Source organism: Xenopus laevis, chromosome 8L (genome assembly GCF_017654675.1).
Source record: "Xenopus laevis strain J_2021 chromosome 8L, Xenopus_laevis_v10.1, whole genome shotgun sequence".
Taxonomy (NCBI): domain Eukaryota; kingdom Metazoa; phylum Chordata; class Amphibia; order Anura; family Pipidae; genus Xenopus; species Xenopus laevis.
The window spans coordinates 102,517,250-102,544,207 of record NC_054385.1 but is presented as its reverse complement, the minus strand read 5'-3'; the positions used below and the strand labels follow the sequence as shown (position 1 = coordinate 102,544,207).

General features: G+C 37.7%; 1 protein-coding gene across 10 annotated transcripts in view; it reads left to right on the top strand.

Annotated features, from left to right (window-relative positions):
- Positions 1-26,958, top strand: part of ryr3.L (ryanodine receptor 3 L homeolog) — a 268,307-nt gene that overhangs the window by 158,460 nt on the left and 82,889 nt on the right. For 5 of the 10 annotated variants that reach the window (XM_041573333.1, XM_041573332.1, XM_041573331.1 and 2 more), the window contains 14 exons: positions 4,458-4,621; positions 6,624-6,702; positions 8,624-8,713; positions 9,955-10,101; positions 10,938-11,000; positions 11,499-11,574; positions 11,915-12,038; positions 12,145-12,260; positions 13,787-13,854; positions 15,091-15,212; positions 18,692-18,741; positions 19,338-19,398; positions 19,501-19,739; positions 22,318-22,399. In XM_041573333.1, the coding sequence (XP_041429267.1) occupies positions 4,458-4,621; positions 6,624-6,702; positions 8,624-8,713; positions 9,955-10,101; positions 10,938-11,000; positions 11,499-11,574; positions 11,915-12,038; positions 12,145-12,260; positions 13,787-13,854; positions 15,091-15,212; positions 18,692-18,741; positions 19,338-19,398; positions 19,501-19,739; positions 22,318-22,399 (1,481 nt within the window). Of the gene's footprint in view, positions 1-4,439; positions 4,622-6,623; positions 6,703-8,623; positions 8,714-9,954; positions 10,102-10,937; positions 11,001-11,498; positions 11,575-11,914; positions 12,039-12,144; positions 12,261-13,786; positions 13,855-15,090; positions 15,213-18,691; positions 18,742-19,337; positions 19,399-19,500; positions 19,740-22,317; positions 22,400-26,958 lie in introns of all 10 variants that reach the window. The other 5 variants (XM_041573327.1, XM_041573326.1, XM_041573328.1 and 2 more) reach the window with 1 other exon arrangement.

Genomic DNA, 26,958 nt, shown 5'->3' with positions numbered 1-26,958 from the left:
CAATTATTCCATAATTATATACCTTTGTGTTTGCTGTGCTGCATAAGAATGCATCTCCGTTATTACCATTAATGATGATTAATGAAAGATAATTACAATATTCTACTGGTAAATTCTTTTAAAGTCTATTTGGAGCTGCCAATTTCACATGTGAACCTTTTATTTGCTTTACTCAAGTTCATCATTTAGTGTTTTCTGAATTCACGATCAAAGATATCTGCAGTACATTTTATATATCTCTCTGGCATTCAGATGAAAGTGCTTACCACTAGACCATTAATAGAGGAGGGTTTTAAACTCCATCTTGACCTGCAAAAATAGATTCTGCCTGCTGTCATGTTGTTCTTTCTGATACTATTGGGGCCCTTGTTTGTTTCTCATCTATAATTCTTTAGCTGTTTTATATATTAGCAGCATTAGCAGGCTTTTACACAGAAATATTTTATGATATAATACGAGTTGAAGGGATAATTAGACAATTAGAACTAATGTGTCTGCATTATCCCCTGGACCCAGTCTTGTGTATGAAAGGGTCGGAGGGAATCTAAATTTTGCTTGAGTCAGACTGTGGGTGGCATACAGAGACGCACACATACAGAGACGCACTAATGTGTCTGCATTATCCCCTGGACCCAGGGGTCGGAGGGAATCTTATTTTGAAAGGGTCGGAGGGAATCTAAATTTTGCTTGAGTCAGACTGCGGGTGGCATACAGAGACGCACACGTACAGAGACGCACACATACAGAGACGCACACATACAGAGACGCACACATACAGAGACGCACACATACAGAGACACACACACAGCCTGCAGCCTTACAATCATTAGGAAAAGACACATAAAAGCTTGTGAATCCAAGGCCCATGCATATCTTTTGCATTTTATAGTAACATTTGCCTCTGATAGTTCATTAACAATCTGACAAAATGATGATGATGATGATGATGGGCTAAAATAGACTGACAGGATCCCTGCAAATAATACCATTGATATTTAATTCACCTTTGTGATGTTTCATTTTGTTGCTCAGATCAAAGTACTTGTTTACTTGATCTTGTGCCTTAGAGGTGTTTGTTGGCATAACCCATTGACTGGAGATAATGAAATCATTATTTCAGCTTTTCTTCCTTTTCTATTTTTCAAAAAAAAAAAGAAAGATATTGTGTACTCTGTAAAGCCAAAGCACCAATATAGCAACTTTCAGTAAACCCTTGGGTAAACTACTTATTAGGGAAGTGTTGTGTTTTTCACAAGTACTTTGTCGTACCTAATAGGTAATAATTGATAAATCGGTGTACACTGAATGACTTTCAAAAGAATTGCATTGTGCTTGGTTGTACAAAAGCATGGGGTGTTGTATGTCCGCTAGCCTGTTTTTAATGAATTGCCATCTATTATGGTAGTTTGTTTGTTATTGCATTTTAACTTGATCATATTTATTCAGTTGTAAATTACTACAGCTACTTTTCCAATGAAAAAATAAAATGTCAACTACTAAATAGCCCCCTCTTAATTAGCACCAGTCCCTTATAACTTCTCCCCCATCTTAAATTTTAAAACAGTAACACCAGAAAAATTGAAGTGTCTTACAGTAATTAATATATAAAATACGCTTACCCTGCACTGGTAATACTGGTGTGTTTGCTTTATATAAACAAGCTGCTGTGTAGCAATGGGGGCAGTCATTCAAAGCTGTAAAAGGAGATAAGGCAGGGTTACATAGCAGATTATCCCTGTAGATTACAATTTTGTTTTACCTGTTATTTTTCTCCTTTAATGGCTGCCCCCATGGCTACACAGCATCTTTGTTTATTAAAAGTCGATTTGTTTATAAAAAATTCAATTAAGTAGTCATTTTAGTGTATTGCTAGCATTCATGTAGTTCATGCCTAGGTGCATAAGCTTGCAGTTATCGTTGTTAACATATTTGCCAATTTGTTGCTCAGTCCACCAATTTATTTAAATCTCACATCAAAATAGGAATATCCTGCAAGCAGTTCTAGTTTTAGTGCAAAGCAGAGAGAGAGTACTTACAATGCCATCCCCCAGGTCATTAAAGGAGAAGGAAAGGCATCCTGCACTTGGGGGTGCCAAATGTTAGGCACCCCCAAGTGATTGTATTGACTTACCTGAAACCCCGGGCCAGTGCTCCTATCAGCAGAAAACTGCACCGGCCCGGAGTTATACTAGTGAGCACCATGGATCGATCCTCTTCTGGCTTCTTCTTGCTTCAAATTTCCCGGAGGCAATCACATGCACAGTTGAACGAAAAAGCCGACTTTTTAGTTAAAGATGGTCTTTTCGTTCTACTGCGCATGCACAGCCAAGCACAGGGATCGGAAGACGGAAAAGAAGTGGTGCTCACTGGTATAACCCCGGGCCAGTGCAGTTTTCTGCTGATAGGAGCACCAACCTGGGGTTTCAAGTACCGTATATACTCGTGTATAAGCCGACCCGCGTATAAGCCGAGGTACCTAATTTACCTAAGAAAACTGGAAAAATGTATTGACTCGTGTATAAGCCTAGGGGTGAGAAATTATTTTAGGACATGGCCAATTTAAAGCAAGCTGAAGCATGCACTGACTCCTCCATGCTGCTGTCAAGGTGAAAAAGGTGGACATGTCATGCAATAAGGCCATTACTGGAACTGTTAACCTTTCAATTATACCTAGTGTTATATATTCACATTATTTTTCTAACACACATGGTCTACTGCACACACAAGTATACACAATTCTGCTCCAGCCCCTCCCCTCTCAGCTCTTGTCAATCAGTCCTCCCTCTCAAATGACAATGGTAGCTCACAAACTTACACGGAGAAGTAAACTGCCGCCTCCTTTCCCCCTATTACGAGGCTACACGTCCCAGGGCACATCACAAAGGGAGAAGACGTGGCATGCCGCCCAGCCACTTCTATAATTCCGGGTTCCTACAGGAAACCTGAAGCGCAGTTTCCTGTATAGTGCCTGATCGGTGAATTTGTGTGAGGAGAGTGAGGAATGCTGGATCTTGTAGTTTTTCTACAGCTTAGAACTTTGACAGGCTCTGGGGTAAGGAAACTTGTGGACTACGATTCCAACAAGACTTTGCCAAGCCCCACCTGTATGTGTGCAGCCATATGATAGGGAGGAATGTGAGAGGAGGAGAATTGGCGAGGAGCCATGGGTTTGAGCTGAGAAAGTTGGAGAGAGGAGAAAGTTGGAAGGAATAAGGTGAGAGGTTAAAAAAAATTTGAGCTGGGGGTAGGGATGTGCATTGGTGGCAGCTTGCGTCTGCTTGACAGTAGTGGCGCGCACAGGCATGCACAACGGTAACGCACGCGCATGCATCGGTGGCGTGTGCACACAACGGGGTTAGGGGGCGCAGGAGGCACCCGGCCTAGGGGCAGGCTATTTTCAAATCCGGCACTGAGTGAGCGCACACCTCATCCACGTCCTCTTCTAAACTCTTGTGCGCTCCTACGCGCAATACGGTAATGCGCACACAGTACTGAGTGACGAGAGCTGAGAGGGGAGGGGCTGAGTGCTAAGGAAGCCACGAGCGGGGAGAAGTATGGGCAGCACGGAGGAGTCACTGCAGACTTCAATCAGTGAGTAAGCGGCAACCTTTTTTAGCTGACCCGCGTATAAGCCGAGGTAGAGTTTTTCAGCACATTTTGGGTGCTGAAAAACTCGGCTTATACGCGAGTATATACGGTAAGTCAATACAATCACTTGGGGGTGCCTAATATTTGGCACCCCCAAGTGTAGGATCCTTTAATGAACAAATTAAAACAAAAGGACCAAGCACAGTCCCTTGATGTATGGCCCTAATAATAAAATCTTTTATCACCACTCTTTGTAACCTGTCTTTTAGCCAGTTTCTTATCCTTGTGCAAATCGTATGTTCTGTATCAAATGATTTGGCAACACCTAAGTAGATCACATCCACTGCAACCCCAAGATCTACAATTCTGCTCACCTCCTCAGTTAAATGCATCTGTCTAGATACAACTAGATAAAACTGTGCTGTCACAAATGCTCCCTATACCTCTGCTTTAGAGCCCTTTACCACATTCCATATATTATTACTTTATATTAACCATTCCCTGTGCTTATATCCAGTTCTTTATGGAGTGTAACAGTGTTCACGTCTAAATAATAATCTGCCCTTCTATACAATGTTGTTTTTGTCTCCATGATACCCTCTCTTCTCTTATTAAATAAATACTCTATGGGTATTGTTCATGCCTCATAGAGTAATGAAGTTGTCTGTGTGCTACATTTTTTTTAATGTATTGATGCTAAAAGCCTGTGTTTAATTGACTTGCTAAATGTTCTGTTTGAATAGATTTAGCTTGTTATGTTTTACTAAAAATGATCGATTTGCTGCTGTGACTTGGCTTGATGTTACTGCCACTAACGATTTGCATGTTTTTCTGTGGGACTCTCCAACCAGTTCCTATCTCTCCTGCAGAAGTATGATGCTGAGCTCTTCCGAATGTCCATGCCATGTCTCAGTGCCATAGCTGGTGCTTTGCCACCAGATTATGTCGATACCAGAATTAAAGCAACTCCAGAAAAACAAATGTCTGTGGATGCTGAGGGAAATTTTGATCCAAAACCAATTAATACTGCAAAGTGAGTTATGGTAGCTTTTAAAGTACTCATTACATATCCTTATATATATTATATATACAGTATATATAATTGAATTCTAAGCAACTTTTCAATTGGTCTTTATTGTCTTCATGTTTGTTATTGTTTTTGAATGAATTGCCTTCTACTTCTTACTCTCCCCAGCTTTCAAATGTGGGTCATCCATTTTTATTACTCGTCTTTCTATTCAGGCCCTCTCCTATTCATATTCCAATCCCTCATTTAAATCAATGGTTGCTAGGATTATTTGGATCCTAACAACCAGCTGAAATTGCAAACTGGAGATCTGCTGAATATAAAGCTAAATTGCTCAAAAACCACAAATAATAAAAAAATTAAAAACAATTGCAAATTGTCTGTGCTCAGATTTTGCATTTTGCAGATATGACCCTCTTTATTTATTCTGTAAAAGGTATAATGCACTGAAATATTTAATTTTTCATATGAAGAATCATCTGGAATGAAGGGTCAGGTATAACAATATCTATAATATCTAACAATGCTACATCGTTAGAATACAATATCTAGTAGAATTAAGTCAAAGGCAACTGGACATTTCGAGTTTTTCTTGAAAATGTTTCATCATCACCACTCCAAGTCCAAGTGGCTTGTTGGCTTTCTTCAGTTCAAACTGAAGTGGAAGGGCATTGAATGAGAATAGTAAAGTCACAGACATCCAATCAAGGAAAAGGGACAATCCTCTAAGGACAACAATGTGCACATTTTGGATAGAGAGGACAGATGGTTAGAAAGAGGTGTGAAAGAGGCCATTTATGCCAAAGGAAGAAGAGGCCTGTGACACCACTTGTCATCAACCTACAATACCGCTTTGACATCCTTACCCCGGTGTCTTTTCAACAATTCACACTTCCAGTCATATACACTGAAAGATTACCACCTGCCTCAATGAAAATCATAGTACCATTGTGACTGGATCACACCTCCACTTGGACGAGTGGTGAAACGTTTTCAAGAAAAACTGTAAACGTCCAGTTGCCTTTGTCTTAATTCTACTAGATACTGTATGTCATGACCTGGATAAATGAGAATCTTCATAGACTTTATTAGAATACATAAAAACTTAATCTAAACAAGTCACATTGATCTTCCGTACTTTAATTATCATTACCCCATTATTTAAATGTAATCCTATAGTTATCTATGCTTAAAGGAGAAGGAAAGCTACCGAAGCATTTTTTTGCCAATATATTAGCCACAATAGTGCAAGCTATAACACTATTTATTCTGTAGAATGCTGTACCATACCTGAGTAAACAGCTCTAGAAGCTCTCTCTGTTTGGATAGCAGCTGCCATTTTAGCTTGTTGTGACATAACTTCCTGCCTGAGTCTCTCCCTGCTCACTCATATCTCTGGGCTCAGGTTCCAGCAGGGAGTGGAGGAGCGAGAGGGAGGGAGGGAGAGAGGAGCAAACTGAGCATGCTCAAGTCCTAGCCCTGGAGGTTTACGCTGAAAGAAGGAAGTCTGGTACAGAAGCCCATGTGTACACAATAGAAGGAAAGAAATGCTGTGTTTCTTTTGACAGAGGACTCAGAGCAGCACTACTTTGAGGGATTACTGGTGTATTTATAATGCTTGGATGAGCAGAAGGAAATGCTCAACCTGAACCCTCCTGCAACACAAAGACTTGATGTGGCAGCCGGCCCGAACCCGGCCGACCCGCATGTCCTGCAGATTTCTGGCTGGCCCACACATCACTAGTGCTCTCACGGTTAGATCACTCAATGTGGCCCAATAACTTTTTAAAACAGAAATGCCAAGATATCACTTAGGCTCTTGACATTATTTCTGCATGAGTCTTCAAAGACTGTTAAGCAAGAATTTGTAGCATTTAAAACATTAAATAAATCTTATACTTTGTATAATGTAGGTGAGTGCATTCAATTAGGATATATTGTTAATGTTATTATTTTAATATGCTTCATTATTTGAGGTTTACTCAATTTTTTATTTTTTGTTTTTTAGCTTGACACTACCCGAAAAACTTGAATATATTGTAAACAAAAATGCCGAACATTCACATGATAAATGGGCCTATGACAAGGTAGCCATTCTGTTTCTTTCAGCTGCATGTTTTGTTTTTAAAAATATAATACATACAATATTGTAGAATAACCAGAGTCATGCCATAGAGGAGGAATGTTAACCACCCACTAATCATATTGAACAGTCTGGCAGTTGTTGCCATATTGGTTGTGAAAGTAAAAAAAAAAAAAAGAGATCTGTTAACTGACACTTTAAAATTCTAGGACCATTTGGAGATCATGTCAGTCATGTAGTGCTGTTGTCACTGCAGTCATTAAGCACCTTTTCAGAGAACTGTTATATTCTTTAATGTTTATTTGTGGACACTGGATACACATAAACTATTCAATTTAAACACCCTTGGATGAAATGATAAGCTGTTTACTGTAAGCTATTTTGTTTTGTAAAATAAGTTGTGATATTTCTGAGCTTTTTAATAGCAACAAACAAATATATAACTTGTCTAAAGTGAGCTTAGATAGAGACTAGTTATCTCTATTCTTCAGTATATGTGTGTATATATCTATATATATATATATATATATATATATATATATATACACGTATATATATATATAGAAGGCCTATTGCTGCTCTAATCGCAACTATAGAGAATAACTATATATATATATATACAGTTTTGTTATTTACAAAGTTTTCTGAAAAAACAATGACTTCATTTTTGTTTTGTTCCTCATTAAACAATAGTGTGAATGAACACAGTGGAGTACAGAAGTTGTTAGGGGGTGTAATCAACAGATTAGTGAAAGTTGGCAGGTCATGTCAAAGAAAGTTGGAAAAGAATACACATCCAGTTCTCATTATGAATGAAGAATTTTTACAGCAATGAAGGACTTTGAATTATTTAGAAAATGATGATTATAAAATCTGTATAAGTGGACATGGAGCATATGTTGTCACAATAAGACATATTTTTTGTATACATTCTATATATATATTATACTTAAAATGAACTTAAAAGTTTTCTGATTTAAGAAAAAACTCAAATGGGAAAAATCAAATCAGTGAATTCTGGTTGAAAACCCCAAATACTGAAATTTCTCAAGTTTTCACAGGAAAATACATAAATCGATCGAATTAATCGAGTTTCCAATCGAAACCCACCAAAACAAACCCTGAACATCATGAAGGCTACAAACATCTTCAGATGGTTCAAGGGACCTCTGCCATTGACTTCTACATGACCTTAACAGGTTTTAGCTGGAGTATTTTCAGATTCAAGCTATTTCCAGGTTCAGGGTATAATAAATCCCAAAAATTTGAGTATTGACTGAAAAATACTAGGGATGCACCAAATCCACTATTTTGGATTTGGCCGAACCCCCAAATCCTTCACGAAGGAATCGTCCGAATACCGAATCGAATCCTAATTTACATATGCAAATTAAGGGCGGGAAGGGGGAAACCATTTTTTACTTTCTTGTTTTGTGACAAAAAGTCACGCGATTTCCCTCTCCGCCCATAATTTGCATATGCAAATTAGGATTTGGTTCGGCCGGGCAGAAGGATTCGGCCAAATCCTGCTAAAAAAGGCTGAATCCTGGCCGAATCCTGGATTCGATGCATCCCTTAAAAAATACCCTAGAAAAATCGAATTTTTCAGGTAATCAACCCGACTTTTAATAAATAACCCCCATAGTGTAATTTAAGGTTAATGCTTCCAAATCCACAATGTATATTTAAAAAATTCATCCCTACAAATATAGATCATATTCAGTAGTCACTTTTTAAAAAATGACATTTGGCTGTAACAGTAGAACAGTGAAATAATATTTAGTAGCGGCAGGAAATAGATTTGCTTGAGGCAAGAATCATGTCAGGTGAAATTGTCACTATCAAGCAATGTCATGGCTCTTGGACTGTAATGTGTAACGATTGCTTTCTACACATCTGATTCAGCTGTATCCCTGTCTATTCAGATCCACAGTGGCTGGAAATATGGAATGTCTCTTGATGAGAACATGAAAACTCACCCACTGTTGCGACCATATAAGACACTGTCAGAAAAGGTAAGTACTGTAGGATGACTTTTTCAGTTTTCCTTTCCCTTTCATTGCATTCCTTAAATCCATGTTCTACAGCTCTAGTTTGGGTCCAAATATCAATATTCTCCAGTTTTATTTGGGGTCAGGCAGACACTTTCCAAGTGGATTAAAAGATCTCACTTATTAATCACTGAAAAATATATTGAAATAATCTGTTCATATATTGCATAAGGCATTCTCAAACGGTGGGTAGGGATCCCCAAAAGTGCCTTCCTTTTTATGAAATATTTTCAATTCAAAGATGATTGGGTTTGCATTGCATTGATTCATTTTTAAACAGTTTTACAGCATGACTAAATTGAAATTTTCAGTGAATTACATATCATTCTGGTTGGACATGGAATATGATAGGAATCATAAATGTATACACCGGGGTCGGGTCTCTGGTCACTCGCATGCGCATAACGCACATGTGACATCACACGCATGTGCATAATGAGCAATTCGGGCAGCTTTTCATTATGCGCATGCAAGTGACCGAACATGGCTGCTCACACCGGGAGCTCCCTCCTGGTGCGGGTAGCGTAGCGCTGTCGGGGGGCATTTTTTATGGAATGTGGGCTCTATGAGCCCCCACTTTTTGGTTGGGGTTAACATTTTTACCCAACACATGCCCTTTAATTTCATTGTAGTTGGAAATAGTGCGAAAGTAATGGCCGTATTCACATAAAGTGATTGACTGTCGCATGATCAATGCACCTTTGCACAGCACATGCTGCTACTACTGACTGTAGCTTATACTTCTGCTATTGTTTGTTCTCTATAAAGGAAGGGGGTGGAAAATTAAATAATGTTATTTGCCTTGAGCAGTACTGTATTATTATGTAGGCTTGTAGTTGCCCATCTGTCCCCTAATATGAGGGTGATTAAGATGCACAAGTTAGGTAGCGGCAAAGTACACAAGCCCCCTGATGCTGCACTGTGCACCACACAATGAATTTGTATCACAAGGTGCACCATACATCCATTTCCATGAGCAGACATGTTCTGTGAATGAGCACTTCTGCCTGGGGAAACTGTAAATGATCCCTATTGTCTTTCTGCATTCTTGCCGAACTGAATAAGCTACATGTTTATACAACATATGGGATATTACACAAAGGAAACATTATTCTTTTTTTTTTTTTTTTTTACAGAAATCCTTGTTTGCTCTCTTCTCTTATTTACATTTTTTTTAAATAATAATCACTCTTGATACTTCATAGGAGAAAGAAATTTACCGCTGGCCTGTAAGAGAGTCTGTGAAAACGATGTTATCAATGGGCTGGAGCGTGGAACGGACCAAAGAAGGAGAAGCTTTGGCATTGCATCGTGAAAATGAGAAGATGCGCAGCATATCCCAGTCCAGCCAGGTAGTTAATAGTCATGTGTATATACAATATGAACAGCATGTACCTGTATCAGCCAGGCAAATAACAGCTGGCATGTGCATATAAAAAACATGTATTCTCGGAGAGTCAAGGAGATAAGTATATGGATTTCTGGAGCAGCATCATTTGAAATAGTGAGCAAATATATACTTTGACCCTGTATCTGACTAGGTAATTACACAGCAAGCCCATAAGTGTTGTTTGCACTGCATATCCCAAACTGGACTTATACACAACAAACTCAACTCAGGTGGACATACTGGGGCCGATAATAGCCGCCGGCAGACCCAGTCGGCAGCTTATTGGCCCGTGTGTTCGGCCCTCCGATGGGCTTTCCCAATCGCTAGCTGACTGAGAGTCAGGCAGATGTCAATCGGGCGGGGGTAAAAATTGATTTAGTCCCTCAATACGACAATCGGTATTGCTTGAATTATGATCTGTTAGGACCCATGTTCGGGTCAGTCAGATATTTTGCCGCCTTGATGGTGGGTATATGGGGGAGAGATACACTTATTTGGTGAAATCGCCAAACGAGCAGTTCTCTGTGTATGGCCACCTTTATACCTTGTTGTCAATGCTGCTTGTAAATTGTATGCTTGTGCACATACTCACTATGATAACAGTACACACAATTTTGGAGTGCACAAAAGTTTGGGATGCAGGTATATAACATTCTGCATAATGTTTGTGCACACAGCCTACAAGTAATTTGCTTGGTGATATAAGCATGGATAATTTTTTTAAATTTACTTCTGAAAGTATTGAGATTCACTGTTTTTTTTCATCTTGATGAACTGATCCTATTCTGTATTTTGCAGGGAAATGGATATAACCCTGCTCCACAGGATCTGAGCAACGTTGTCCTTTCCAGGGAGCTGCAGGTTTGTTTTTCTGATGGTTTATACCCATTTAAAATCCTTTCAACTGACCAAGAAGATAATCTCAGGGTCCTGTGAATCTGCAGGACATTCATATTCAGAGATTATCTTTCTGTGGGTGATATGACGAAATCATTTTTTGGAACTGGCAGAACCTTTTCTCTGTTTTAGAATTACTTTATCTCTTTGAGAGAGATTTTCCTAATATGGCTACACTGGATGGCAGAGATTAAATCTTTTAGCAAGGAATGTTTCTCATGTTGTCAAGGTTTTATCAAATTAGATGGAAACAGTCAGATTAATTTTATCTAGTGGAAATTTTAATCTTGTGTGAACCAGAACACATTAACATAGATCTGAGACAGTGTTTCAGTTAACCTCATGTCAGCGATACTCTTCTTTAGCATTTGTACAGTTAACAGATTCAAAGTCAACACTGAACTAAGAAGAAACTGTTCTTCGCAAAATTTTTAGCTCTGATTATATCATGGGTTTATGCAGGGGATGGTTGAAGTGATGGCAGAAAACTACCACAACATTTGGGCTAAGAAAAAGAAGATGGAACTGGAAAGCAAAGGTTAGATGCACATGTTTGATGTTTTAAATTTAAATAAAATATAATTTATACATCCACGTGATTCTACCTGTCTGCACAAAACGTAGAGGTCGTGCTCTATATGTTTGAGGTGCCCCACTTATATGCACAAGCTCTATAGGTATTGAATCTATTACCTGGAAACCTTGGGACCTGTCATTTCCTTTAATAAATTGGATTGGCATTTATGTGTAAAATGGGGGTATTCTTCCCTTTAAAGCAAAATACCTAGGTTATTTACAGTGTCTAACAGCATACATTTGTTCAATTTGTGTGGACTCATGTACACTTGTGAATGTTAACAATATTCAACGGCCTTCAGGTGGAGGTAGCCATCCATTACTGGTGCCTTATGATACCTTAACTGCAAAGGAGAAGGCTCGAGATCGAGAGAAAGCTCAGGAGCTGTTCAAATTCCTTCAAGTAAATGGCTATGCCATATCCAGGTAGTCATATAATTATTTCATTAGTAATGAGTGGTTGTTTTCAGTATGTGTATTGTTGTGGTATTCTCTGGACTAATGTTATGTTCTGTTTTGCGCTTATAATTAGAGGACTGAAAGATATGGAGCTCGATGCATCTTCCATGGAAAAAAGATTTGCCTTTAAGTTTCTCAAAAAAGTTATTCATTATGTGGACTCGGCACAGGAGTTTATTGCACACTTAGGTGAGCTATAGTACTATAAAGATTTTGTTTCCAAGTCTGTCTTGCATTTTTTACTTAAACAGAATTATAATAAAAGTTAAGTATGTATTGGACAGGAATGTTTCAATATAGTTTGCAGTGCAGTTAGGTGATGGCTAATGGCAACAGCAGCAGCAATGACATGTGGCCCAAGGGGGTATTTTAGGTGTTGCACGTGCAGGCAGTGAATAGGGAATAATCCAATATGGCTGAGAATGGGTGTGCACAAACAAAGATAAATGCACCCGAGTATTTTTATAATCAAGAAGGGGGCATGAAACCATAGTTATCCAGGAGCGACAGAAGAGGCTAGTATCATAGGAGCTAAAGTTGCAAAACGTATATATTTCTAGCTAGCTGACCTAGAGGAAGTTGAAGCCTCAACATTTCCTTCTGACTCATGTTTCTGGATAAACTTTGTAGATTGCAGTATTCTTGTATTTGCTCACTTTCTCAGAAGGAATCCAGCTTCTTGAAGCTTTCTAATGTATCTACCAGTACAACCTCTTCAGACATAGAATTTTACAACTTCATATCTCTCACTGTAAACTCACTGTAAAAAAAAAAATCCTGTTTGCACCCTAACATGAAATTTCCTTTCATCTAATCTATAAGTATGCCTTTTTGCCCTCAAGGATTTACTAATGAATAAAGAATCAGAGAGTTCATTGTATTCCCCCCAATATATGTATGCATCATTACTATATTCTACCTTAAAGGAACAGTTCAGTGTAAAAATAAAAATTGAGTAAATAGATAGGCTGGGCAAAATAAATTATGTTTTTAATATAGTTAGTTAGCCAAAAATGTAATGTATAAAGACTGGAGTGACTGAATGTCAAACATAATAACCAGAACACTTTTTTCCTGCTTTGCAGCTCTCTAACTCTGAGTTAGTCAGTGATTTGAAGGGTGCCCACATGGGCCATAACTATTCAGTGAGTTTGTAATTGATCCTCAGCATGCAACTCAGATTCAAAAGCAAACAATTATGACAATTATGCCCCCCCTCAAGTCATTGATTGGTTAGTGCCTGGTAACCAATCAGTGGAAACCAAGAGAGCTGAAAAGCAGGAAGTAGTGTTCTGGTTATTATGTTAGACATCCAGTCACTCCAGCCTTTATACATGACATATTTGCCTAACTAACTATATTAGGATTTTTTTTTTTACTTTACACAGCCTATCTGTTTATCCAGTTTTTATTTTTATACTGAACAATTCCTGTAAGCACCTCTTCTCCAGTGAAAGATAGTGGGTACATCAGTGTGGTGCAAGCTGACTTGTTCTTTAAACATAATAAAAATGTACAGATTTTTGGGACTATAGATAAATCCTATGGTCACTTTTAGGGGGAATTCTCTTGATGGACAAATATTGTTCTTTATATAATAGGTAAATGAAGGATAATGGATCACCAAAAAAAACTTGTTTTGAGAAAATAATTGAAATACGAAGATAATATACACATCTTTTATTTAATTTTCCTGTTTGCTTCTTTCTAAACAGAGGCTGTTGTGGGCAGTGGTAAATCTGAGAAGTCACCTCATGAGCAAGAGATTAAATTTTTTGCTAAAGTAAGTGTGTAACATTATACATCAATAGCAGAGCGACTGTCTATTCACCAGACACACTCAGCCAATTTCGGGATGATTTGCTTTTTAATATTAATCAAGGTAGCTGCACCTCAACTGATAATCCAGGGGGTAGTAGGTTGATGAGCAGTATACCATTCCATTTTATGCCCAAATATCCTACTTACATATGACTCAGATGGGCTAATAGGTTCCTTATGATGGCCTTGTAAAAGATCCTGTAAAGTCACTCTCATCACTTTTTTTCAGTCTGGGTAGTGGCACATTTACTAAGGGTCGAAGTGAATATTCGAATTCAAAATCTTTCGAATTTCGAACTAATTTTTGGTTACTTCGACCATCGAATAGGCCTAAATTCAACTTCGACTTCGATTCGAAGTAAAAAAGTGTCTCTTTAAAAAAGTTTGACTTCGACACTTCGCCACCTTAAACCTGCCGAATTGCTATGTTAGCCTATGGGGACCTCCTAAAACCTATAGACAACATTTGGCTAAATTTTTAGAAGTCGAAGTAAAATCGTTTGATTCGAAGGATTTCATCGTATGATCAAACGATTTGACTTCGACCAAATATGGGCAAATTAGATTAAAAAAACTTTGACTTCGCATATCGAAGTAATGCAATTCGATGGTCGAATTTCGAAGTTTTTTGCACTTCGAAATTCGACCCTTGCGAAATCTGCCCCTAAATGTGTTTGTGGAAAAATATGACTTTCCTAGTACTTCCCCTGATCTGTTTTTGCTTATTGCATACTTTTACCAGACCACAACCTTTGCATAAGAAATTATTTTGATTGTTTGGCCTAATGTTATTGGAGTGAAAAGCCAAGACTATGAAAGACTGGAGAAAGGTAGAGAGCAGGAAAAAGAGCAGTGGATTTTGCTCATAGCCTGTAAAGAGAAGGAGACGAAAAAAATTGACTGATAAAAGCATTTCATTGTTAAAATCCCCAGTTAACCTCAGTTGTGCTTGATGCATTGCCTTGATTACTTTGTTCCTCTAAAAAAGCAACATCTGAATGATATTCTCCGCAGTAATGATGAGTGCAATTCATCATTCACAGTTCTAGCCTAAGGTTTAGAAGTGAATCTCTAAAAACATTTTGTTATGGCCCACTAAATGCCTAGCAGAGAAGCTTTTCTGGGAATATTAGAGTAAAGGAAATAACTGGCTCCCAAACTAAGTCATAGGGCTAATGACATTCCTTTCATGTTTCAGGTTCTGCTTCCCCTTGTTGATCAGTACTTTAAGAACCACTGTCTGTATTTTCTTTCCTCACCAACGAAAACTTTAAGCAGTAGTGGTTATGCCTCCAACAAAGAGAAAGAAATGGTAGCAAGGTATGTAGTAGAGTATACCCAGAACAATGTATATCTCTATATCCCTTTTGCATGAAACAGCTCATATGTAAAACCCTGCTTCTTTTGATTTTCACAAAAATATACTTTTTTTATAACATATTTTTATTACATTTTCACATAATAAAGTACATTTCCATTATGCTGTTTTGTACGTATTGATAACAATGAGAAAACGTTCTCCACATTTTTTCAACAATATAAATTAACAGTATGAAAACTTCAGCTCGAAGTTGAGTATGGGACCCTATGTAGGGTTTAATGGGTATGTAGCCAATAATCTATTTATTTGATGACTCCTGGGGGATGCGAAGTTCAGTCTTCCATGTTCTTGTTGCCATGTATCTAAGTATTGGGATGACTCCATTATGAGTGGGTGTTCTCTTAGTGTTTCTTGATCATGCCATGTTGTTTGTCTAAAGGTGTAAACCGTCAGGTTTTTAATGTGTTGTGGAAGCAAAGCTATATATGTTACCCACATGTTAAAGAATTTTGTTGTGTTTGTTGTCTTTTCTGATAATTGCTTCCAATCAATCCATTTGGAATATATGGTGTAGTTTTTGTTTAAAAATATACTTTTTTAGTACAGCGTAGTATGTGCTATTGAGTAATCCTAAATATAAAATAGTTTTTTTAAGAACTATGGGGGTTATTTATTAAGGTCCGAATATCCGAACCTCAGATAATTTGTGGTTTTCGGAGGAAAGAAAAAACCTACAAATCTCGTGATTTATTAAAGTCGAATGGTTTAAAAACTCAGAATCCGAAACCCCGGCATCTAAAAGCTCTCGAGGTCTTGTATAAGTCAATGGGGAAGGTCACAGTGTCTGCGCTGATGTCCATACCGATATCTGATGAGTTTGTGGTTTCTGAGCAAAAAACTCTGAAAACTCCGAGTTTGTTGCACAGAAACCACAAACAATTGTGAGTTTTTGCTGGAAAGCTCCGAAGTTTGCCCGACCCTATTTTTTCGGGATTTTTTCTTCATAAATAAGGTCCATTCGGGCAATCGGAGTTGCTTGGATTTCTAACTTAGAAATACTCAGATTCGGACCTTGATAGATAAGTGTCACCCCCTGGTAAATACGATTCATGGTGCACACAAACAAACCAAGGACACACATCCATGTTAGGTCACATGAGCCAATTAATGGACAAAGTTCTGTTTTTTACGCCAGCACTTCTTCCTGTTACAGTGCTGCATTATTTCTGGTCAGTTGATCTCTGATGGAGTGCAGAGAATATCAATAAATGGGGGGCTCAAGGTATACGATGTAAAAGGGCAGTATGTGTTGATATCTATATAAGATTCTTAACAGGCCACTTAATATGATATAAACTATGTATTGGTTGAGTATTCATTCTGGTGCTATAGTTTTCCTTATACAGGGACTGCCTGTAGTACAAGTACAATGTCCTTTTTGCATTGGTAATGCCCCAGTGCATTTCCTTACAGTTCTCACAGTCATCATTACATTTTAAATCAGGTGTTTAAAAAGATTTCAATCTGAAACCCTGAGTATATAATATTTATGTGGTGATGAATATAATTGCATTTAACTGTACATAGAGTTTTTATCTGAATATCAGCCATATGAATGCGCCATTGAGTGGTGCAGGTGTACTGTATATTCTGAAACGGTACCCACTTCCCTCTAAAAAAGAATTTTAAAAAAAGAAATAAGCAAAATGACAAACGGAATCAGTCACCATTTAACAGATGTTTTTGCAGAAATATCTATCAATTTTCCATCAAACAGTTTAGTTTTGACTTTTTGAAACGTGTTTAGACAAGTTAATTTATACGATGCACATTTCAGGTCCTGTCAGGTTTTCTATTTGACTGGTCCTCTCCAGGCCTCTCGTTTCCTCCTCATTAAGCCTCTCCAGGAACAGATGGTTACAAGGCCATTGCTAGACACACATGAAATCTTAGACACATACTGTATGACGCAGCATGGAATTAATATGGAATACTGCCATTGGATTCAAGAGAAATAGTAACCCTTCTGGAGTTTACAGCAATACTTAATTTATGGTTCTGTACTGGGTTTTTTAGTTTATAAATGGATTTTTTTCATCAACCACACTGTTCATTACAACTTTTGTCATAACAGAAATTTAGCATCTGCAGAGCATTTGGCATGATTTGATGGTCCATGTTCATCTATGACACGTTTCTGCGATAGCTGCATTCTCATCAGCTGCAAGATAACTGTGTTTGTACTGTACCTGTAATAGGCTGGATGCTTAAAATTCTACCAAACAGGTGTACTCTGGAACATAATAACTGTAATGTTGGATGCTAGAAAACTTATTCCATTTTCCAAGAAAGCAGTCCACTATTCATTAGGATCTATAATAAATAATTAAACATTGGATTTGTCAACATTTCTGTTCTCTTTAGAACCTTTGTCAAATACTGCATCTATAACTTGCTTTCTGAGCTGTGTGCTGTTTTTAATCTTTTTATATATGAATTGGAGTGGCCCAGTTAACAAACTGATCAACTTTTAACTTTTACATGAAACATCTCTTGAATATGAGTACAGTATACACTTTTTAAAGACAGCACAAAGTTACTATTTAAAATTGTCAAATGATTTTCCAACCGAACCATATAGTCACTTGTCTATATACTGGGTATTTTGGCCAAAAAAATTGAAGTGCCTTTGTACAATAGTTGGTTACCCAGAAGACATAAATGGACAAAGCTTCCTTTGCCACCTGCTTTGGGGTCCATCCCTGGATCAAGAACGGTATGGGTTCTGGACTTCATGTAGTGAAACCTATAAATCAGCATCATTCTGGAATGGGCTTGTCACCCAGATAAATCAGTAAAAGTGGACTTTCCATGTATTTTGCCAGATTGTTCAGATTACCAACCTATTTGCCCACGGACCATTTGGGATAATGTTGGCCTTTGAGGGGCTTGCTATACAAACTAACCAGTGGCGTAACTAGATGTTGCTGGGCCCTACAGCAAATTCATTTTAGGGCCCCCAACATATCCAGTGTTTGTCCTGTTTTAACAATATATGTTGAAATTGCTCATCAATGAGAGCCTCATGGGGCCCCCTGTACCTCCTGGGCCCCCCTGCAGCCGCAGGGTCTGCTTCCTCTGTAGTTACGCACCTGAAACTAACACATTCTTTAATCTCATTTTGTGTTAAATAAGTGTCAAATTTTTGTTTTATTGCACTATTATTATATTTTCTGTGTAAATTCTGGGCATAAAATAAATAAATGATGATATCGTTTAACAGCATTGAATAATGTCTTTTAAAGCCAGTTACTGCTAGTTGCCCCAATAATGCTATTCTCTTGCTGTTCTTTGCACTTTACTATGAAAATGATATATCAGCATACCAGCTTTACTTGTATCTTTCTTTCCTAATCTGCTCCATTTTTTCCTTTTCTTTTCTTCTGCTTCCCTCTGTGCTCATTATCCTCCACTTCAGTCTTTTCTGCAAACTGGCAGCTCTTGTCAGACATAGGATTTCTCTCTTTGGTAAGTCGCAGTAGTTTGCCTCAAGTGCAATATTTCTAGGCAGGGCCCATTTTGTGCAAATAAATGCATTTATGTTAGAGGAGTTTACCTTTATCTGACCTCTTCTCTATTTTAGTGTAGGGTAATTTCTTGGTTTATAAATATATATTACTTAGTATACATGATGAACATTATACTTGCTCCATCAATTTGGCTTCTTATTTTCAGCAACTCCGCTTTGTATAGTAAACATATGTAACATGCTATGATAAGTATTTGCAATAGTCAGACATCGAAGGGGTCATTTCATTTGCGAATGTAAGTGCAGTGTGCAAATTACAATTTAGTAAAGTGCCACGTTTTTGCCCCCATAATGCAGTGTTTTTCCCCATAAATCCAAGTTGCATCTGCCACAAATGCAGTTGGACAATTAAAATGGATGCAATTGCGCTTACATTTTGATGCAAATCAGCTGCAAGCCGTATCTAGTTTATCTTATTTATTTATTACCAAATTAATCTTGCCTAATCCGTGGTAAATTCCCGTGCCTGTGGTGGGTCATTGTAAAGTCATTTTAAAACTGTGAGAGATCTGAGCTCATTTTCTCTTGAATGCAGGAAGTGATTCTGCCACAATGGTGAGCTGCCTACACATTCTTGCTCAGACACTGGACACACGGTAAATGTTACCATCGTATTCTTCAAAATATCACCCTGAATCCTGATCACTATTATCAACAAAAAGATTTGTAAAACTTGCAATATTTTCCTACCTTCACAGTACAGTCATGAAATCTGGATCTGAGCTGGTAAAGGCAGGCGTTCGGGCATTTTTTGAAAATGCTGCTGAAGATTTGGAGAAAACGTTGGAAAATCTGAAACTGGGAAAGTTTACTCACTCGAGGACTCAAATGAAGGGAGTCTCCCAGAACATTAACTACACCACTGTGGCACTTTTGCCCATCCTAACATCAATCTTTGAGCATGTAGCTCGCCACCAGTTTGGTGTTGATTTATTGTGTAAGTCCATTGTATGTTTTTTATTTACATTATGCAAGTGCTGCTTTCCTATCCGTCAATGATTTTTCTGTTCTGCTAATTCACAGTACATTCTCTAGAATGTTGTAAATTACCTGATCTTAGAGATCGACTCACAATATACAATATGTTTAATATAAAGGTTGCCATATTAGTCTAATCAGTTATTAATTAAAGGGATACTGTCATGGGGAAAAAAAATTTTTTCAAAATGAATCAGTTAAAAGTGCTGCTCCAGCAGAATTCTGCACTGAAATCCATTTCTCAAAAGAGCAAACAGATTTTTTTATATTCAATTTTGAAATCTGACATGGGGCTAGACATATTGTCAATTTCCCAGCTGCCCCAAGTCATGTGACTTGTGCCTGTACTTTAGGAGAGAAATGCTTTCTGGCAGGCTGCTGTTTTCACCCCCTCCCTTTCCCCCCCCAGCAGCCAAACAAAAAAACAATGGGAAGGTAACCAGATAGCAGCTCCCTAACACAAGATAACAGCTGCCTGGTAGATCTAAGAACAGCACTCAATAGTAAAAACCCATGTCCCACTGAGACACATTCAGTTACATTGAGAAGGAAAAACAGCAGCCTGCCAGAAAGCATTTCTCTCCTAAAGTGCAGGCACAAGTCACATGACCAGGGGCAGCTGGGAAATTGACAAAATGTCTAGCCCCATGTCAGATTTCAAAATTGAATATAAAAAAATCTGTTTGCTCTTTTGAGAAATGGATTTCAGTGCAGAATTCTGCTGGAGCAGCACTATTAACTGATTCATATTGAAAAAAATGTTTTTCCCATGACAGTAAACCTTTAAGATTCACATTACCTGATAGCTAAAGAACAGCACATTCTATATCAGAATTTAATAATTAGCCCTTTAGCATCAACTTATATGACAGATGGACTTTATTTACTGCTTGAAGATTTCCATTGACCGCTAAGCTTAGCTTCTCAGCAGTGGCTCAGATCACACTGAATGTGTGCAGCATTACTGGCACTCAAAAAATGGCCTAACAAGATCCAAGGCCCGGATCATTATTGCTAGGGCTGATGAACCTCTGGGCTGGTAGAGTAAATTCAGTATATACAATGCACCATCTCTGGCTATATACATTTTAAGGCTTTAGTTTTCATTGATATTGTTGTTAGAAATAAACAACACAGAGCAAAAGTCATTTGTTTAAGAAAGTGAAACATATCTTTAGAGAATCCGTGCCATGTTTCTGATCCTTCCAGATTCAAACTCTCCTTAACCCTACCCAAGAAGTCATTTCAAAATTACATACATTAGTTTATACTTCAATATAATTCCCACAGCCCAGCAACATCCCTTGTGTTACATTTGGTTACCCCTTTCATGTTGCATAGAGTTCAACTGCAATGTGACCATAACTAACATTTTTCTAAGTAACATTCTTATATAATAACACATTTTAACAGTATTATATATTTGAAAATCGATTTGCTGTTTAATATCTGTCCTTTGCATTCTTTGCAACTTTTGGACACCAGAAACATTGTTGCAAGCAAAATGGTTAAAGTTGATTGAAGCTTTGACTTCTGTAACATTGTTTTGAAAGTCAGACCAAGAGGACAGAAAGGGATAATGAAGTAAACTATTTCAATTGCAATTACATTTACAGAGCATTTTAAACCAAGAAAAATGTTGTATAATAAAAGTCCTTTTCAAATTAAACATGAAATCCAATTTCTATTTTTTATTAAAGCATTCATAGCTGTTGTGAGCTCATTGAAAAATCTCATCTGTCAATCAAATAGTGTCTGCCCCTCCTCTATGCCTTAGGCATAAAGTTAGGGCAGACAATTACTTTCACTTTCCATTCAGCACTTCCTAGATGTCACTGCTCCCCACATCCCCCTCTCTCTTCACCATTTAATTGTGTAGCCAGGGCATGGGGATGGACATCGGGTCCCCCATTCTGGTGCACAAACAAGATTCTGAGATGATACAAGTCTTGTCTTAATAACAGTGTCCACAAAATGGCTCCTGCCTGCTTGCTAGAATTCCAGACTGAAGGAAACAAAGATTTGTATAATTTATATAGTGTAATTAAAGTTCATTGTTCTTGACTAATTTTATAAAATGGTATTTTGAATCATTTCTTTGGGTGAAGTTGGAAAGTTTCTTAGGATTATATTTACTTTTATTAGGCAAAAGAGCCAGGTCCTTTAAATACACCATTTTCTTAAAATCATTTTAGCAAAATTGTAAACAGTCCTTGGCATTGTCTGAGATATGCTAAGAGTCTTCCTTGAGCTTGAGTCCACCCATGTTTTCTACTTCTAGTTCTCAAAACTCCTACTTTTCAGAAATCTACTCCTCCTACAGCTCATTTTTTTGCTTAGAAAAGCTGTTTTCTGTATGTTCTGTAATTGTTTGAAAAGTCCTCTGGTTTTGCATTACCTTTTCCTTCCTCCTTGTCTTGTGCTCAATACGCCACACTCTCTAAAACCCAAAAATACCAGTGAAATGCACCAGTGCAGTAATGTATTAAATACAACATGGGGACAACTAACCGTATGTCTTTTCCCTTTCTTTTTAGTGGATGATGTGCAAGTTTCCTGCTACCGAATTTTGTGTAGTCTGTATGCACTTGGAACAGGAAAGAACATTTATGTTGAAAGGTAAACTCTAGACATCTGTTATTTCAGGTCATTGATAAGTTGCTCCTATAGGCTGATATCTAGTGCAATATTTGGTTTGCAAACATTTTCATTCACCCCTCTCACTTTTAATACAGTGAAAGGTCTTTTACTTTCATATTAACTAGTTTTCTTTGTGTCTAATTAACCCAGTTTAGATTAGAGGAAACAAGTAAGTAATATGTGGCTCTGCTGCACTTTTGGAATATACAGCTTTCTCTGTCTGCTTTGCAAATATTGCAGCCTTCATTCACTGATATTATAGCTGGGCCTTATCTGGCAGCACATACCCTGCCCATCCCATTGAGGAATACACAGCAACTGAACACATGTATATAAGTGCAACTAATAAAGTGGACCTGCTTGAAATTTTATTTATCTTCCTGTAGTTCACATCCAATGTTTAGGTGAGGGGTGCAGCGGACACACTTTATCAGTTATATATTCTCTGTTTGACCTGTATATAAATTATTTGCTGGCTGTGTGATATTACACTTACCATTATATATTTTGCCACTGAATGTAGGCTGACAAATGAGAACATCATAGAACTAGAAGCCCTTAAGGTTCCTGAGAATAACAATGAAGTAATTCACTTATTTTGCCATGATAACCGAAAATAAGAAAAGCTTGACCCAGTAATAATATGCAACATATTGAGCGTTTGTGACATTAGAGCTGTGAAATTGTGACAGTGTTGCAAAGTCAAGAGATTACTTTAAGTAGATGCAGATCTGATGAAGACTAGAAAGTGGTCTGTCAGACTTGCTGACATGTAATTAACCTCTGCAACCTTTTGGGGGTGCCATTGAATAGCTAGGCACTGAGACTGTGCTCGTTCTTTTCTTCTGTTCGACTGGTCTTGCTGTAAACAAAGGCAAAGAGAATAAAAATGTTTGCGGTGTGGTTTTCAGACAACAATGCTGCATCTTTCTTTTTCTTTGTTGTGGTTATTGTTGCTGAGTGACTGCACAGTGAATTGGTTATGAATTGCCTTCCATTTGACTGAGCAAAATGAAAAGGGAACTTAACGTTAAAGAATACAATAGCTCGCCATGAATGAAAATATCCAAGATACTGTACATGTTTTGGAGAAGAATGAATATCCTGAATATAAATGGCATCAGACCACAATAAGAGGGGTATCATTAATATAACACTGATAATAGTCTATAAATAGGACAAAGCAGTAAGTGTCTGGAACAGCAGGGATGCTTCCTCCGCTTACAGTTCTCTCTTGCTCCTCAGAGTCACAGACGTTATCGAGGTGATAGACACATGACTTCCAACTTTTATGTTTATTTAGTGAGGTTAGCCGACTATATACTGGGACAAACAATGTCTCAGGTGGGTCCCTTCTGGCTTAGATCTAAAAAAAGGGAGACAAGCAAGTCTGTATAAATAAGCATCACAGATCTAAGTCCATCACTATGGCTGCATGTTTTCTGTCTCTTTGTTCTCTGAATGAAAGATGTCCATCTATACCGTACACTTTTTATTGGCGCCTTTCATGCTTTTTTAAAATCAAATTGTTTTTCTTCAATATTATTAGTTTTCTTTATGATAATATAGGTGTGTCATCACCTTAAATTCTTTTTTTTTTTTTTTTGGAGTACTATAAATCCCAGCCCTTTCCCAGGATTCAGATTGGGCTCAATCTGTCTATGAAGGTTTTCATTGATGCAGGTCATGGTATAGCTAGTAGAAGTAAATCTAGAGCAACTGGACTTGCTAATTAATCACTGAATAATCATTAGTGATGGGCAAATTTCTCCTGTTTCGCTTCCCCAAAAAACTTGTGAATTTCCTGCGAAAAATTTGTGAAACGGTTTGACGCCGGTATCAGAATCGGCATCGGAATTTTCACTGCAATTTCACAAATGTATTCGCTGGCGGCGAAACGCAGAAATTCGCGCAAATTCGTGCCTGACGAAAATTCACTATTCACCCCAGCAGCTTCTTCATTTCAGCTGACTGCTAAGGGGAATCCTCGGCATATAAACTCTACCAATAATCCAATCACAATGGTGCAGTGTAACTATCCAAAGAGGTGACAAGTGAAACTCACAGAGGTTGTGAATCCTGTGTAGTTACAGTTGAACCGAAGAAGCTGCTGAGTAGTGAAACATCTTCAACGATTCATCAACAAGTCCAGTTGCTCTAGATATACTTCTAATAGATAGTTGGCTGAATCCCGACTCTTCAGAGAATCCAACCCCAAATCATGTAACGTGACTGTTCTGGACTTCGTTCATAGATGTCGAAATTTAAGTTTGAATATGCAAATCAGTGTTCGGATTTGGTTCTGTATCTGTAAAGGAGTCTATGTATCCGTAACTTGTATAAATGAAGGAAAATTTGGGGGGGGGCAGGTGTGACAAGTTTAAATAAGATTTATATAACAACTTGCCCAAAAACAACTTATTGCTGTTGTCAGTTCCAGGCCTGATTTTATAGACTGTTTTTCCCTGAATGCCTCCATAATGTTTAAATGTTTCTGCTGTCAGCCATTGGCTACTATTTTACCTGAATACTCCAATCATTTCATCATCATTCATATCAAGCTTTGTTCCCCTCCCAAAAAATGACACACTCTGAATGAATATTATTCAGTCAGCTGCTTAAGTCCAGACTATACACTGGCAAACGAAAAATGTGGATAAATTGCTTGTCTGTAGAAATGTCACTTGTCTAAATGTTTTTTTTTTTCTTGCTTTTATTGAGGCCGACATGTAGCAACTAAATTGCCTGTCAAAAAGAACAGACAGCAAGCTGTGAGATAGCCAATCAATGAAACATTGCAGCAGTTTAATTCAGGCAACAGCAAGGGAAGCCAGCAGGAACAGGACATAAATAAATTCCTCACGCTGATTAATTGGGTTCTGTAGCTTTATATCATTCAAGCCACATGTGCAAAATCAAATCATTTACTTCAGAGCTGAGGATTAGTTAAACAACAAAGTTAATTAAAGAATGAGTTAAACATAACTACTAGTGTCCAGCATTTAATGCATAAAGCTATTAGTTGTTGTGTAGATTATAACAGGAATGGAGAAGTACAATGGCTGTGCAAAGGAACAAACGATTGTGAGTGCGGCACACACTTTTAAGCATAAAGTCTATACAGTACCGCTGCCAACGTTCATCCTGGACCTGACGCACACAATCCTGCAATGTGCAAAGACTTATGTCTGTGAATACATGCAGTGAATGCATTTGAATACAGGTATGGGATCCGTTATCCGGAATCCCGTTATCCAGAAAGCTCTGAATTAAGGAATGGATGTCTCCCATAGACTCCATTTTCTCAAAATAATCCAAATTTTCTTTTTTCTCTGTAATAATAAAACAGTATCTTGTACTTAATCCAGACTAAAATCTAATTAATCCTTATTGAATGCATTTGAATACAGGTATGGGATCCGTTATCCAGAAACCCCATTAGCCAGAAAGCTTTGAATTAAGGAATGGATGTCTCCCATAGACTCCATTTTCTCAAAATAATCCAAATTTTCCTTTTTCTCTGTAATAATAAAACAGTAGCTCGTACTTAATCCAAACTAAGACATAATTAATCCTTATTGGAAGCAAAACCAGCCTGTTGGCTTTATTTAATGTTTACATGATTTTCTAGTAGACGTAGACATAATTTTAACTATGTAACTACGGTATGTAAGGTATGAAGATCCAAATTATGGAAAGATCCGTTATCCAGAAAACCCCAGGTCCCAAATATTCTGGATAACAGGTCCTATACCTTTGCAATGACTTTAACACTAAAAGGCTAATTTATGAATGCAAGTAAAAAAAAAGTACTAAAATACGGATGCAAATCAGGACTGCTTACAACATACATTTAGCCTCCCTAATTAGTGATGGGCGAATTTGCGTTTTTGACGCCGGCGTTCGTTTTTTTTGACGCTGGCGAATTTTAGCTGCCATTTCACAAATTTATTCGCGGCGGCGAATTGCACGAATTCACGACTGGCAAAAAAATTCGCCCATCACTATCCCTAGTGAATTGATTGTATTTAAGTACACAGGGTACAAGGATACCTGCCTTTGAGGAGATGCTATTTCCAGTGTTCCCCAAGCATGATGTACCTACACACATTTGTGACTTGCATACTAACTCTGTTATCTACCCTGTGCACTGGAAGTGTAGTTTAGCTTTATGCTGCAAGTGTTTGGTATAGGTTGGTACTATGTCAAAGGAAAGGATAACACTAGTATAAAGAAACTAACTTTGAAATTGTATAGTTTACGTTGATGTTGAATACATATTTCATGATTTCACCACACTAAATGGAATTATAACAGGAGCACAAGTGCTTGACCTGATGTAGTAAATGGCATTGGTGAAAAAAAAACTCTGTTCTTATTTTTGCAAATTTCTATTCCATTTATGTATTTTATGAAATATTGGCAATAATGTATATTTCTTGAATTCGTCTGCTTTATTATATATATATATTCCAGAATCCGATTTATACTAGTCTCCTGCTGCATGTCCACAATGCTGATGCATGAGAAATAATTGG